The sequence below is a fragment of the Lytechinus pictus genome, chromosome 18, assembly GCF_037042905.1.
Source record: "Lytechinus pictus isolate F3 Inbred chromosome 18, Lp3.0, whole genome shotgun sequence".
NCBI lineage: Eukaryota > Metazoa > Echinodermata > Echinoidea > Temnopleuroida > Toxopneustidae > Lytechinus > Lytechinus pictus.
In genome coordinates this window covers 14647501-14664002 of record NC_087262.1, presented here as the reverse complement: position 1 = coordinate 14664002, position 16502 = coordinate 14647501, and the positions used below count along the sequence as shown (strand labels likewise).

Sequence of the window (16502 nt, the reverse complement as noted above, 5' to 3'; positions counted from 1 at the left end):
TCTTATCTTCAACACGCCCATTTTAAGGATATTACCAATCAAAATGCGCTTTATATTGGCAGTTTAACCAATAGAAGCGTTCCTTATGTCAAGAGAATATCATGGGCGCTGTGCGTACACTGTTTCTGGCGCATTGCGCGAAATAGGCATTTTATACGCAATGACTGATTATTATTTCGAGACACGTGCACAAAATAAAGAAAGAAAAAAAGTAGATAAAGCAGGTACGAATAAAGAATAAAATATGAAGAAAGAAAGTAAGTAGACAGAAAGGTGTCAGAATGAAGCAGAAATTTAAAAAAAAGATGAAAGGAACAAAGCAGAAAATAATGAAAGAAGTAATGAGTAAACGAAAGTAAGCAATCAAAAATGACTTAAGAAAAAAAAAATTAAAAAAAATAAGGAAAAAGAAATAGAACGATTATCAATGATAAAGTGAGGAAGAAAAAATAAAGAAAGAAAAGAAAGAAACTTAAAGGAAAAAAGTAAAAGGACAAAATAAAAAAGATTAAAAAAGGATAAAATGAAGTAATGAAGAAGCGAAAAAGAAAAAAGTTTGAAAAAAAAGACAGTGTGAGAGAAAGAGAAAACGAAAGAATAAAAAAATGTAAAAAGTGAAGGAAGAGAGGAAAAGGAAAATGAAACAAAGAAATAAAGATGAGAGAGAAAAAATGAAAGCAAAATTAAAGCAAAAATAAAGATTAGAGAAAGATAAAAAGAAAGAGAGGTAAATTCAAATAAAGAAAAGGAACGAAAAGTGAAGAATGAATAAAAAAAGAAAACGAAAAAACATTAATGGAAAGAATTAAGAAGAAGATTTTTTTTTAATTGATAGAAGAAAGACACAGAGAGGAAAGTAAAGAAAGAGAGTAAATAAAGAATGAACGAAAAAGAATGAGCGAATAAAGAATGAAACACAAAAAAGAAAGTAAATAAGACACAAGTGTCAGGAAGCAGAAATTGAAGAAAAAAAATGAAAGAAAGAACAAACGAATGAACGAAAAAAGAAAAAAAAAAGAACCCAAAAAGAAAAAGAAAAAAAAAAGAAAAAAAATAATAAGGGGAAAAATAATATTAAGGGAAGGAAGAAAGAAAGAAAAAGGGGAAAAAAAGGAAAAGCACATATAAGGACGAAAGAATGAAAGAAAAAAATAAGGAAGAAATTAAAAGATTACAAAAATGTGACGGAAGAAAGAAAATGAAAAGAAAAGAAAAGGAAAGGAAGAGAGAAAGGGGAAAGAATAAAAGCAGAAATAAAGACTTATTCAAGAAAAGAAAGAAAGGGATAAAATGAAAAGGGAAAATAAAAAAGGAAGAACGATGAAGAATAAATGAAACAAAGCAAAAGAAAAGTTAAGAAATTAAAAGATTCAAAAGAATAAAACAAAAAATATAAAAGAAGAATGAACTTAAAGAAAGGAAAAAAGACAGACACATAGAAAGGGAGAAAGACAGACAGATAGAAAGGAAGAAAAAGAGAAAATAAATAAAGAAAGAAAGAAAGAAAAAAGGGATAGAAAAAAGAGACGGGAAAATAAAGGGTGAATGAAAGAAAGGGTGGGAGGAATACTTGTGGGTACTTGTTACTACTAGTGACCATCGAGTTTGAGCAAGAAAGAACGCGGACATCGTGAGATGTGATAACCCTCTAGCTATCTTAAATATCATCATAAATATCGTGAAAGATAAGAACGTTTTCAGAATACCACTTATCTTCATTTTGTTCTTATCTTTTTAGCGCGCTTTTGTATTATATGCGCGAGTAATGCATTTACGCGCTCAGCATAGGATGTTTAGCAAGATAAGAAAAAGATAAGAACAAAAGATAAGAAAAAGATAAGAACGTTTTCAGAATACCAATTTGAGATCGTGACGTAGATAAGAACAAAATTAAGATAAGAACGTTTTCAGAATACCGCCCCTGTACTTTAAACATGTTTATATTTCTTAGAAAGCTGCATTAATTAAGACAAATAAAATTTACCTAAATTTGAATTGTGACCCCCCAAAAAAAAAAACAGGGGTAGGGAATGATTGTATCTAGAAAATAAATGTAAATATCAAATTTTTTTTTCATGAATTTAGGAATGCAAATTAAAATTGATTATTCTAAAAAGAAGGAAAATATCTGAAATGGGCCAATTTAAACAAACATAGTGAATCTATCGAAGTTATGTTGCAAAAGGAAGAATTCCTCCTTTTGTAAAAAAAAAAGGCCATCACTGTATCAGAAAGGTTCTTCTTCTCTTACATTCATACTTTCTATAGAGCCTATAACTATCAACAATTCTTCATAAATATGAATTCTAGTAAAATATCTAATTGAAGGATAATAGCATTACTGCAAGCAGAGCTCCACACTAACACTCTTTTTCTACTGGTCAGGTTGGGCCAGTTTTTCCATTATTTACTGGTCAGAACCTAAAATTTACTGGTCCCCAAAAATAAAGAAAAACATATACAAAAAAATTGAGTGCATTTTGCTGTCAGTTATTGCCCCCCTAAAAAAAAACATACAACCACCAGTACACACATAACATTATTCATGAGAGACATTTCTCAATTTTAGAGAGACATTTTTTAAAATACCAGAGCCATTTTTATAATTTACAAAAGAGGAGAATATATTGTATCAGATTTATACATTTTTACTGGTCATGTTGGATCAGTAAATCTGGCTATTTCTGAAAAGTTACTGGCCCGACAGCAATTTTTACTGGTCTGGTACTGTTGGACCAGTGCTAGTGTTGCGTGCTGCTGCAAGGCCTAAAGGCAGATAAATTTTAAGTCTAAGATCACTATACCCTCATTAAATAAAACATGTATGAAAAAATCATGCAAAATGGGTCGTTTGGTACAGTAATAATTTTTGCAATTTATTAATGACAGGAAAAAAATAAAAACATCAAGGCCAACTTTATATGTTCTGTAACATACCGTTGGACCAGTACCTGTGTTACGCGCTGCTGCAAGGCCCAAAGGCAGATAAACTTTAAGTCTGAGATCACTACCCTCATTAAATAAAACATGTATGAAAAAAATCATGCAAAATGGGTCATTTGGTACAGTAATAATTTTTGCAATTCATTAATAACAGGAAAAAAAATAAACATCAATGCCAACTTTATATGTTCTGTAACATACCGTTGGACCAGTGCCAGTGTTACGCGCTGCTGCTAGGCCCAAAGGCAGATAAATTTTATGTCTGAGATCACTACCCTCATTAAATAAAACATGTATGAAAAAATCATGCAAAATGGGTCGTTTGGTACAGTAATAATTTTGCAATTCATTAATAACAGGAAAAAAATAAACATCAAGGCCAACTTTATATGTTCTGTAACATACCGTTGGACCAGTGCCAGTGTTACGCGCTGCTGCTAGGCCTAAAGGCAGATAAACTTTAAGTCTGAGATCACTACCCTCATTAAATAAAACATGTATGAAAAAAAATCATGCAAAATTGGTCTTTGTTTGGTACATTAATATTTTTAACATAGGATAAAAATAAACAACAAGGCCAACTTATACAAATAAATGTTCTGTAAAATGTTGGTATGATTTTCACAATATCATGCTAACAAAATTGAATATGGATGGGACCAAGGGAGATTCCAAAAGCTTATCAGAACGTGCATACAGAAAGATTCACAGAAATGTTTCAAGGTACAATTATTTTTTCCCTCCTCATGAGAGAAACAGACAGATACAAACAAGATATGTAGCAAAAACAAACAAACACACAAAAAATAAAAAATAACAAGCTAGCTTGGTTCTAAGGAGAATTGTGTATAACAAGATTTCCACAAAATCATGTATGTAAAATGGAAACATTACAAATCCTTGGATTGATGTAATAGACAAAAAAGTCAAACTTGATTGCCCGACCAGGCTTAGGCTATACAAAGTTACAAGTCACTCCCATTATTCTGATTCTTACTTGACTTTTCACATTTTTTTTCCTGAAAGCATTCCAAATAGACATAAAAACAAGATTTTCACAAATTCTAATGTAAAATGAAAACTTTACAAGTCTTTGGATTAACGTCATGGACAAAAATAAAATTATTTCCCAAATAGGTTTATGCCAGACAAAGTTACAGGTCATTCCCATTATGCTGATGTTATTTGATTTTTCATTTTTCACTGAAAACATTTCAAAAAGACTTCTCATTCTATGGAACAATATAAAGTTACAATCTGTCACATCACCCTTATAAGTTTGGTAATTATTATTCCATTAGAAGTATGACTGATAAGTGGGGATTATAAGACAGAAATGTCACTTGGGCAAGCTGAAAGTAAGACTAACCCTAGTGTCAAAGTTCATCAACAGTACCATTAGAATTTTTTTTTTTTAATCCTTCATTTTCATTGTTTGAAATAATTATCAAATAACTTATTTTCTGCAATGATTGGTCAGATAAGAATACAATGCAAAGACTATGTTACAACTGAAACACAAGCATCACAAGACCATAGTGGTGTCTGAAAACAAGACTAGGTGCAGGTTCATGTAACATGGGGCAGAATCACTGCAGGCAGATACTAATATAAAATAAAAACAAACAAATCCAATCAAATATCAACACTTCGAAGGTGATCAAAGAAAATAAAATTATCATGCCATATTTACTTTGTCGTAGCCGTCGAGGAACCCAGGCGTAGCAAAAACATGGTGACGGACAAGGAGACACCCAACGACGCACTCTCTACGACGCTCTACACGCAGCAAAAACAAACTGGCTATCCAATTAACCCCAATCCCGACGGAAACGACAGTAGCCCCCTATCCTTGGCGGCCATCTTTTGAATGTAAAGGTTCATAACACGGGAGGAAGGCAAAGTCTTGAGCTATCATCCCCGCTGCTTTTAACTTTTTCGCAGCTCCATCTTCTTCCCCTCTCTGTCATATCAACCACACATAACCAAGATGAGCTCTGTGGGAGCATCTTGGGCCGTCAATCACCATCCGCATACCAATCTACCCAAGGGGGCAACGTCATTAAACTCAATTTCAAAGGCATTACCTTTTCATCATCTTTTTCCCCTGACCTATTTATCTACACTGCAATGTCATCACCACCTCTCGCAAGGCTAGTTCACTCTAACTCATAAGGGGGCCCCCATAAGTGACGGGGAATGACCGCATAGAAAGGGGACCCTGGAATATTACTGTCTCATCTTTCAAGATATGATCCTAGTTTCAAGATCAAATGACCTTCATGACTATCGCACAATCATCATACTGTCATCACAAAATCCAACTAAGACTATAGACATCACCACATACATACAATGATTTTGAAATATATGTATGCTTAAGGTACACCATCTTGATGTGAAACAGAAAATCCTAGAAAAATTTGCTTTCTTAAATTTTGATTTAAAAAAAATGGAACTCTGCACCAGTACCAATTTGTACTTTTGCTCTTGCAGGGAGAAATTCCTTCAAGTCTCGGTTCTAAAAGAAGAGACAAGTTTAAAATGTTCCGTTTAATGGACAAACTCCTCTCTCTTTTGAGCTTTCCCTTTTGGAAGAGTTTTGTTAAGAAAGCTCACAACGGAGGCGGAGGCGCAACAGCCTGGAAAAATTCCTTTCACTTTGCAGAAAGCTCTTCACATCTGGTGATAACACCGATGATTGATGAGTTGTGTAAGATAACTCACGTTAGGAAACCCTCGATGAACAATTAACAACATTACACTGCCATGACAGCATCATCACTGGCTCAAACCCAAACACAGAGGGCGGCATGCACATTCTGCACAAGGACATTGTGGAGTTCAACTGGTAGTGATGATAATATTGACTCGATCATCTTCTCACAACAGAAATGTGAATGAAATTCTGGTCAATTCTGGTCAACATCAATACAATCATAACTGTTATTGGTTTGTATTAAAAAAGATGTGTATGATTGATAATTCAATACTACACCACTATTTTAGTTTATGCAGAGTTAAGGATTTTACAACAGGTAAATTTTTTTCAGTGAAAACGAATCACTGTAGAAAACGAATCACTGTAGAGGGTTAAGGACAGAGAATTGTAGCACTTCGTGTCTGCCAACATCAGAGAATATCGCCCGAAGAAAATCGGAAGTAAATAAAGTTTCATCTACAGGCATCCATACATGAGATTTGAAGGAAGGAGCCATAAAATCAGAGCCGTACCCAGGGACGGAGCGAAGGGGGAACATACCCCCCCCCCCCTCTCTCCCTGCCCGCCTAAACCAAATGATCTTTTTGCATCCCGTATAAATGGTAATTACCATTTTCTTTTCATCAATAACTTTTGGATTAGAAAATGCACCAGCTGCAACTTGGTGCCACCCCCCTCCTTTTTGCTAGTCAAATATTTTTATAGAATGTGAACCCCCCCCCCTTCCACAACAATCTATATCCTGGATCCTCCATTAACAACTTTACAATCAATCATACCTATAAGTTTTTACTGATCTGGAATATTTCAATTGTCGCTGGAGTAAATATCATAAATTTTGGATTATCAATAAGACAAAGGGTTTACAAGAACATTTCACACCAACAACAAATTATTTCGTATCAACTCCACACCACCAACCCATACGTAAAACAGCTCATCCAGGGCAATGCCATATTTTCCCCTCTTAATTTCGATATTCCGCATGATTAATTTGTCCCTGTTTGTATTCAACAATTGCTCAACTTCTGACAACATGAATCTAACAAGTGCTAGAAGTAGGCTGAAAAGGCACAAAAGCAAAAGAGCAGTTCAGAAAGTTATTCCCAGTGAATTAGAAATAGAAATGATAAGATAATGTGGTTCTAAAATAAGAAGAATAAGATAATGAATGGAATAAGAAAGATTCTTCTTTGAAAAGATTATAAAACATCTTTAAAGAATTGTTTAAAAAATCAAATAAATAAATAGCCCCAGGAAAGGAATAGAATTGCCCCAAATGGTAAAATAATTTTTTTAATAAAATGAAAATAAACAGAAAATAATTGGATACGCCTCTTTATTTTGGCTATATAGAGAACAAAGGTTTTTACAGTAAAGCAGTAATGTAATTTTACAATGCAACATTGTACATATTGAGTTCATAACAACAAAATTAAAAGAACTTTTTTTTTCTAAAATTTTAAGAAAAATTAGATTTCAGAAGTTCCTTCATGATCCTTAATCAAACCTGAAAGGTTCTACAACTATATAAATAATATTCACACAACAAGATTCTAAAATTAAAATCATTATCTTTCCCATACATTCTACATGTAACTAAAATATTTTTTTTTCATATTTGTACTACTTCTAATCTTTATTCAAGTATATACAGTGATCTCATTATGTATTTCTATTTGATAATAGCATAAAACAACAAATAATACTATCTGAGGGGATACTAAATGATAAAGGCCCGGTTACACAAAATATACAATCAATCGTACAATAAGTGTAACAGTTGAAAGCCTATGGAAAATCATAATACAAAAAATACCATCAATAATGTTGAAGATATCAAACAAATCTGTTTGTGATACATCCCCTGGTCAGATGAATGTCATAAATCAAATAAAATATGGTTTCAAAGACAGATAAAAAAAAAAGGATTATATCAGACCTATATCCATATGCTATATCTGTTGGTCACTATTATACTACATGAAAAAGAAATGCTACAAAAAGAAAATAATATCTTCATTGTCTATATTCACCTCTCTGAAAGAGAAAATAGGGAAAAGAGAAAGATTCACAAAAACAGGAAAATAATGAAGAAATCCATCCCTTTTAAATTAAATGAGATTGTTTTTGTTTACCAATAAGGGCATAAATTTGCCAATGGCAAGAAAGGGATTTTCCATTGAAATTAGAATATGAGGAATAGAAAATAGAAGTATAAACTAATACTAAAATAAATCTTATATCATATATGTACTTTACACATTAAAATGATTAGCAATAGACAATGATGATATCATCATAATAATGATATAAAATAAATTGATATGTAATAAAAATACTGCTAAAAATAAAATGTTCAGGTTTGGAAGTTAAGAAAATCAGAAGTGAATTTAATTTATTTATAATAACAAAGGTAAAGAAAAATAGTATAAATGAATACCCCATAGCTAATAAATAATTATATATATTACTTTTAGAAAACATTTCCTTATAGAATTGATGATTATGTATTTCATAATAAATAAAGAATAAATAGACTATTTCATGAATAATTCACAAGAATCACAAAAGGAGTGTGCAAAGATTCAGTTTCCTTGGAAGACTAAATACTAATGAATATTCATGGCAAAGGTTAGGCTATAAGGCAAGCAATTTGGTGATAGACATATATTTGCATACTAAGCAATGCATATGCATGAGTCTACTTTAGAAATAAATAGACTGGTTCATGTACACATATGATAATCAATAAAAATTGCAAAGCGGTGAGAATAGATGCAATTTCCTTGGAAGACTGAATACTAATGAATATTCATGAAAGGATTAGGTTTTAAGGCACGGGATGGGATAATGATACACATAAATTTGCAAACTGGTGTATATGCATAAAATCTAATTTTGATTTTAATCAAAACCAAAATAATATACATAAATATAGAGCATTCATTGCCAGCATTCGAAACTTGTAGGTCGGATAGTATTAAAATGCATATATATTGATCATAACTCAATTGCATGTAGATATAATATCTGTGCAATACTGCCACATATATGCAATACATTCAGTTGGATATAATATTGAGATATATATGTATCCTTTGTGAAAATGTACAATATCAGGCAAGACATGGCATTCATCAAGTTTGGCAGTGCAGACATAATAATTGATTTCAAGAAAGGACACATGTATGTGAAAAAATGAGGCTGCAGAATTTCAGGATTTGGAAATCGGTTAAAAATCATCTCACAGACGGCATGAGGAATTTAAGGTACGGTAATGTGCTCTTCTCCAGGCACATTTACTGATTAGTCAGAGAAGCACACTTGACCTTGATTATGTCCTGAAAAGTTCAAAAGATTACCAATGAATGTTAAAGGAGAATGAAACTCTTGGAGCAAGTTAGCTTTTATGAAAGCAGAAAAATCAAAGAATAAGATCAACAAAAGTTTGAGTAAAATAGGACTAGCAATAGAAGAGTTATGAGCATTTGAATGTCGAGATCACTAATGCTATGGAGATCCTCCCATTGGCAACGCAACCAAGATCTATGATATCACAGATGAACAACTCTCCCCTTTTGGACACTGAAAATATACCCCAAAACATCTCTTTTTGCTCATTCTAATCATATGACAAACGATTCATCAATGATATAATGTTGTGAAACCTCTGTACTTGTCCTCTCATAAAGAGAACACCTCACCTTGTGATAGATTCTATAAAAGTGAGAATATAAGTGAAATAAGTACTAAAGCAATGAGGGAGTTGTACGTGTGTGACATCACAGATCTTGGTCGCATTGCCAATGGGAGGATCTACATGGCATTAGAGATCTCAATATTCAAATGCTCATAACTTTCTTATTATTCATTCAATCTTCCTCAAACTTTCAACAATATGTTTCTTTGATTTTTCTCTTTGATATGGATTCAGCTGGTTTCAAGGGTTTCATTCTCCTTTAAGTACTCTACAAACTATTATCCTGGAGGCCGTTTCATAAAGCTGTTCGTAAGATAAGAGCGACTTTAAGAATGACTGGTGAACCTTTCTTACGCGCTAAACCATCGCCAATGAATATACCATTTACCACAAGAGAGGATCACCAGTCGTTCTTAAAGTCGCTCTTAGCTTACGAACAGCTTTATGAAACACACACCAGTGCAAGTAGGTGCTTCCAGTGCATATTTAAAGAAAAAGAATCACCCATTTCCCAGGTTATGATAAGTGCATAAGGTTTGTGCAGTCAGCAGTACTTTTGAACGGATACTCTCTGACCGCTTGGAGATCATATGGACAACTGAAAACTAGTTTAGCTGTTACATGAAATGCAAGACTGGTCATAGTCTGCTGTGCAAACCCTTCACTCGAGTCAAGGGTCTGAATGTGCAGCCTACTCATGCCTTGTGTACTGAAGGCCTCGAAACAGCAAGTTTTGCATGTGCTAGTCTTTGCGTGGAGACACAGAGACACACTTGTTGATCAAAGTTTCAATCAGGGTCTGTGCCTGCAGACTAGACTGGTCACATGATAGGATTCAGCAAATCAGATTTATGCAATAAGGACCCTGGTGTAAATCTTTGCCAACTGTACTCTCTAAGGTTTACTTTACATCAATATCATGTAAAACAGTACAACGCGATGCTATAAGAAAAACAATAAATACTAGAACTCTAAAACATTATTGCTATATATTGCCTATTGGCTGATCAAATAGCACTATGTTTTGTGAAACAGGGTTGGCTAATCAAATAGCACTATCCTGTTTTGTGAAACACGTCTGGATTCAGGATTGCCAACAATTTTTTTTACTTATTTGGCGACCTAAACAAGTCATGAAAAGTCACAAGTCATACAGTACTGAAATTTCAATGGTCAAATACACACATTCAGTAATTTGTTTGAAAGAAAATATTACACAAGTAGTCGTGACACACAGTCGTTCATTGCATTTAAGTTGCATTTGACAAGACCATATTCACTCCTAAATACCATTTACATACCATTTTTTTTTTTTACTTATGTGAACAAGGAATCATTCCTTTCAAAACACAGTCAGAGAAGAACCTTACGTTATGGTTAGACGACTTAGACCTTAAATAAAAACAATTTTACAGCTAAACCTTATGCAAGTAAGGTCACAGTTTGACATTATGCATATACAGTAACCACTAGCCCTTGTGCAAATAAGGTGCAAGATAAAACCTATGCCAATGAGGTGACTGACATACTTTATTAAAATAAGGATGCGGATAAACCTCATGGAAAACAAGGACCACGTTAGGCCTTATGAACATAAGGTAATGTCAATGAGGTGATAGATACACCTTATTCAAGGTTAAAGATAGTCCTTATAACAGATAACATGGAAAATAAGGCTGCATATATTCCCGATAAGAATCAGCTTTGCAGATATATCTTATTCCAATACAGAACGAACTGAAATAAACAATATTCGCCTCCGAGATGAATACCATTACTTGGAAAAAAGGAGGGTTAAAGATAGGTCCTATAACAAATTGCCCTCCCCATAGAAAACAAAACAAAAACAAAGAAATGAAAACTTAACCTGTTGGCTATGGGAACTGGGTGATCCCTGTACAAGGTCAGTGGGAATCACGGAATTCAACTGTCAACAGGTTAACTCCGTTAAGTCATAAACATCTCATATCCACTTACCACCAAATTGGAAAAGTGTTTTATGTTTTCAAAAATAGTACATACCCTAGCCACCTGAACCACTTGCCCCTGTACCACTTTCAAGTATCCCTGATACTTCCATCTGCTATATCCTCAATTCTTAAATGACCCCCCCCCCCACCCCCAAATCAACTGTCCCTTGTTTACTGATGGATCTTTAGGCTTTGTTCAAGACTTACTGATGCTGGATGCGATTCTTGCAGGTTTCACAGTACAGCAGCTCATTGATAACAAAGAATCCTGAGGGAATAAAAGGCGAGAGAGAGTAAAACAGATTAAATTACGCTTAGGTCTAAATTTCGTTTAAAAGAAATAAAAATAAACTCAGTCGCCATGGCTTTTATGTTGTTTTGTTTGTCTAATAAAAACAGGATTACACCTGCAGTTACAGTTGTGCTCCATTGACAAATTACTCATCTTGGTCCCGGTTTCACTGGATGGATTGAATTTGGATACCATGTGAATAAAATCTGATATCCTAAAATAAACCCATTAATTCTATGGAATGCATTGTTTGTGAAAAAGAATCCAACAAAATTGAATTTAACAAATATTATCAACTTCATTAATAATGTGTAAACTTGGAACCTGTTTGGGTTGTTTTATTTCTTTGCATAAATTCAATTCAATTCAATTCATTCATTTTCTCTTTCAATCTTTTTACATTTACAATGATAGTTCAATATACATATTTACAAAATATAACATTTAAATCATTTTTATAATACAATAATACTATGAAATCGAAAGAGAAGGAGACCAACTAAAAAGCAGAGCTTGTAGGGTGAAGGCCCCCTTTCATAATTACATTTTATGAATAAAAAATAAGATAAAATAAAGAAATAAACAATTTATATATATAATGAATAAAAAATAAAAAAATAAAAATAAAAATAAAAAATAAAAATAAATAATAAAAATAATAAAAATAAATGACGGGACTATATTAACCATTCATTCTAATAATAATTAATAATAATAACAATATTTGTATAATGCTTTATCACAAAACATGTCTCTAAGTGCTTAATAAACAATAGAAAGAGAGAACTAATTCTGGCAAAAAATTTAAGTAATATATGTATAGTTCACAGTAGACTGTAGACAGTTGAGGGGCTGCATATGCTAATGGAAAAGGCTATTCTAACAAAAAAAAGTAGGTTTTTCACATGGATTTTGATTTGTCTGTTGAATCTGCTTGTTTTATATATTGAGGTAGATTGTTCCTGTGTTGAGGGGATGCTGAATAAAAAGACTGTGAACTATAAGATTGGGTATTGTGGCAGGAACTATTCAGTGATTTATTTCTTGAGTGCATTTCTGGTATTCTGATATTAACTTTTGAAGAAAGATTGAAACTGATTTTATCAAACATTAAAATAGGAGTGCATCAACTTTGAAAATAAGAGATGAATTATAAAGCATGTAAAGGTGAATACAATAAGCATAAAGCATAATACCAATATATCGGATTGACAATGTTTTAATTGTAATAATTCAATATTTCATCCAATGCAAATTTGAAATGAAACGATGATGATCATAATTATTATTGCTGCTGCATGAAATAAGCATGAAAGTGAGTTTAAATTACTAATTAATCAAAATTTTCACATATGCTCAGACCTATATTAGTTCCTGTGGAAGTATCTTAATTTGAATTTTACACTGTAATTGTATTTTCAATTAAAAACACCAAACTAAAATTTAGTTGGCTCCTGGTCGTGTGGAGCAATGGAGCAAACTAGATATGTAACAAGTGGAATGCCTCTGGCAGTCTCGCCTGCATTACGCGATTTGATATAGCAGCAGTTCTGACTTTGAAAGCAGCTATTGAATAATTATCCACAAAAGAAAACATTCATATGATAATAAAATACTATGTCCATTGACCAAAAAATACCTTTGACCATGATCATGTGATCTAAGATGTGTGCAAAGCAATCATTTATCCTTGATTACCCATATGTCTATGTTTCATGAACTAGATCCATAAACTTTCTAAGTTATGATGCCAATTCCACAAATACCCCCAACATGGCCAAAGTTTATCGACCCTAAATGACCTTTGGCCTTGGTCGTGTGACCTGAAACCAAGGCAGGATGTTCAGTAATACTTGATTACCCTTATGTCCAAGTTTCATAAACTAGGTCCATGTAATTTCTAAGTTATGATGTCATTTAAAAATCTTAACCTTAGGTTAAGATTTGATGTTGACGCTGCCGCCGTCGGAAAAGTGGCGCCTATAGTCTCGCTCTGCTATTATGAAATATTACAGAACATTGCATAGAAATGAAATAAAAGGTGAATAAGAAAAAGAAGTGACATGAGGGATATAAAATATTCATTAGTGGACTTAATTTATTTATAACTTAATTCTGATCAATATACACAAGTGTGTTAAGCTGTAACATGTTCTTCAATATAAGGCCTTTGATATTAGATTATGATGTTAAATGCATATTATAAGGAAAAGAGAGATCTGGGGCCCGTGACACAAGGCTTAGCAATGATTGTAGAACATATTTCTACAAATGATTTCATTGACTGCAATGCACAATCAATCGTAAAAATGGCTAACCTTTGTGTTACAGTACCCTGAGTATACAAATAAAACACATCTTGAGGGCACTCGTAACAATTACACACCCGAGGTACATTTGGAACAGTTCTTAAACATCTGAGGTGCAGCCAAGGGTATTTGGACTGTATCAAAAATATCAAGTGTGTGTAGTTATTCCAATGCCTTGGCAAATTATGCGTATTAACATATGTTTTATAAGAAAGAGATATGGATCCTTGTTATTTGTTAAACCATCTTCATGTGAAAACCATGACCGAACAATAGAACTAATCACAATCACAAGAGGTCATGAAGAGAATTTTCAGGTAAGCTCAAATAAACGATTAGTCATTTGACTGATTTCAGCCAATAATTACAGATTCAAATGATGACATCACAATGGAATAATCATGATGTCATGAGTTTGTGGTGCAGCTTTAGACTGTTTTTACGACCTGGGGGTCATTTCATAAAGCTGTTCTTAAGTTCAGAGTGACTTTAAGAACGACTGGTGATCCTTTCTTGTGGTAAATGATATTCACGATTGAATGTTCATTGGTGATTATTCAGCGTGTAAGATAGGGTCATGAGTCATTCTTAAAGTCGCTCTTAACTTATGAACAGCTTTATGAAACACTCGCCCAATCCCGGAAACATAAAGCTAAGCAATTCATAATGGGACTGGTTTTCACGATTGATCATACACAATAATCAATGCAATCAATCATAGAAATCAGCCTTATGATCAATTGCTATGAAAGTTTTATGTCACAGGACCATGAAGTTTGTATAATGTGCATCCATTAGCATTGGGTGAATCTTGCTGAGCTTTGATGCATCATGTCTAAATAGGGTACATGTTTAGGAGTTGATGAAATGTGAAAATAAAAAAAAAGGATTAAAAAAAGTAGAAAGTGAGAACGGAAGCCCCGGAATATACCATTAAAGAGAAAAAGAAAAGATATAATTAATCATAATGAAAGCAATTAGTGCTTCCTTATACATGATAAAGACATCCTTAGGTTAGCTGAAGCATGGTTAAGGAATATAAACCTCTTCACCATATTGAAACAAATCATAGTTATGTGGTATTAATATCGATATATGGCAAGCTGAAGCCTTATTTATACCCCTTGAAGCGATGTGGAAAGTGATTAATTAGTCATTAATGAGCAGGGGAGCATTTCATGAAAAAAGTCATCAGTGATGTTTACTGGCAACTGTTACAAGCTACTGAAATCCTTGCATCTGATTGGCTCAGAGCAAACAAGTCAGTGACAATCACTGAAAAATGGCTTCATGACACACTCCCCCAGGATCAACCATGAATGTAGATCCTGTGATTAATTTCAGAGGTTTTGTTTTACCTTCTCCCTCGCCGCCGTCTGTGGAGGTTATAACAAAATAGTGATAAAAAATTATCTTGTTTCAAGATTTTAAGTCTCCATTTGTATAATAAAATCTGTAAAGTTACATAAGGCGCCCGTTGCAGAAAAAGTTGCGCTCAAACGCATATTTAAAAAAAAATCAAACGCAACTGGATTTTCAACCAAAGACTTGCGCTTGATTTTTTTTTAGTTGCGTTTAAAACATATCTCTTTCTGCAACATACCAAGTGTAACTTTGTCTAAGTCATATCTGTTTGACCTAGAAGAAATTTGACTTACAAAGGCTAAATTATGTATAATAAATCCAGTTTTAATGAGATCATACACTCTCTGAATGGTAACTTCATACATGTTTAGAAGTTTTAAGTTTTTAGCTGGTCGACCATGTTTGATTACTAATAAAATCTGATCACTGTATCTGATTATGAAACCCATTTGATTGTACTTCAGTGATCATTAACCCCAAGATTGTTAACCGAATACGACAATATCCCCATAAGATCATTAACCCCATATGACAATAACCCAATAAGATCAATATCAACCCCATAAAATCATTAATCCCATATAAATATCAACCCAAAAAGATCATTAACCGCATATGAATATCAACCCCATAAAATTATTAAGCCAATGTGAATATCAGCCCCATAAGATCATTAACCCCATAAGATCATTAACCCCTTATGAATATCAACCCCATATCAATATAAAGCCACTAAGTGAAAATCATTATTCCCATATGAATATCAACCCCATAAAATCATTAATCCCATATGAATATCAACCCCATAAGATCATTAACCCCATATGATATCAGCCCCTTAAGATCATTGACCCCATATGAATATCAACCCCATATCAAAATAAACCCCCTAAGTTAAAATCATTATTCCCATATGAATATCAACCCCGAAAGAGCATTAACCCCATATGAATATCAACCCATATGATCATCAACCCCATATGAATATCACCCTATAAGATCATTAACCCCGTATGAATATCAACCCAATAAGATCATTAACCCCATATGAATATCAACCCAATAAGATCATTAACCCCATATGAATATCAACCCATATGATCATTAACCCCATATGAATATTACCCTATAAGATCATTAACCCCATATGAATATCAACCCAATAAGATCATTAACCCCATATGAATATCAACCCATA

At 33.1% G+C, this 16502-nt stretch overlaps 2 protein-coding genes across 2 annotated transcripts in view; both read right to left on the bottom strand.

Annotated features, from left to right (window-relative positions):
- LOC129281445 (PDZ and LIM domain protein 7-like) overlaps positions 1 to 8925 on the bottom strand; it is a 41894-nt gene extending 32969 nt beyond the window's left edge. Inside the window, exons 1-2 of the mRNA XM_064113464.1 lie at positions 8917 to 8925; positions 7702 to 7705 (exon numbers count right to left, since the gene is read on the bottom strand). Coding sequence (XP_063969534.1) covers positions 7702 to 7705; positions 8917 to 8925 — 13 coding nt within the window. The remainder of the gene's footprint in view (positions 1 to 7701; positions 7706 to 8916) is intronic.
- LOC129281446 (PDZ and LIM domain protein 3-like) overlaps positions 6988 to 16502 on the bottom strand; it is a 52445-nt gene continuing 42930 nt past the window's right edge. Inside the window, exons 8-10 of the mRNA XM_064113463.1 lie at positions 15298 to 15315; positions 11546 to 11606; positions 6988 to 9009 (exon numbers count right to left, since the gene is read on the bottom strand). Of these exons, the coding sequence (XP_063969533.1) occupies positions 9003 to 9009; positions 11546 to 11606; positions 15298 to 15315 (86 nt within the window). The 3' untranslated portion in view covers positions 6988 to 9002. The remainder of the gene's footprint in view (positions 9010 to 11545; positions 11607 to 15297; positions 15316 to 16502) is intronic.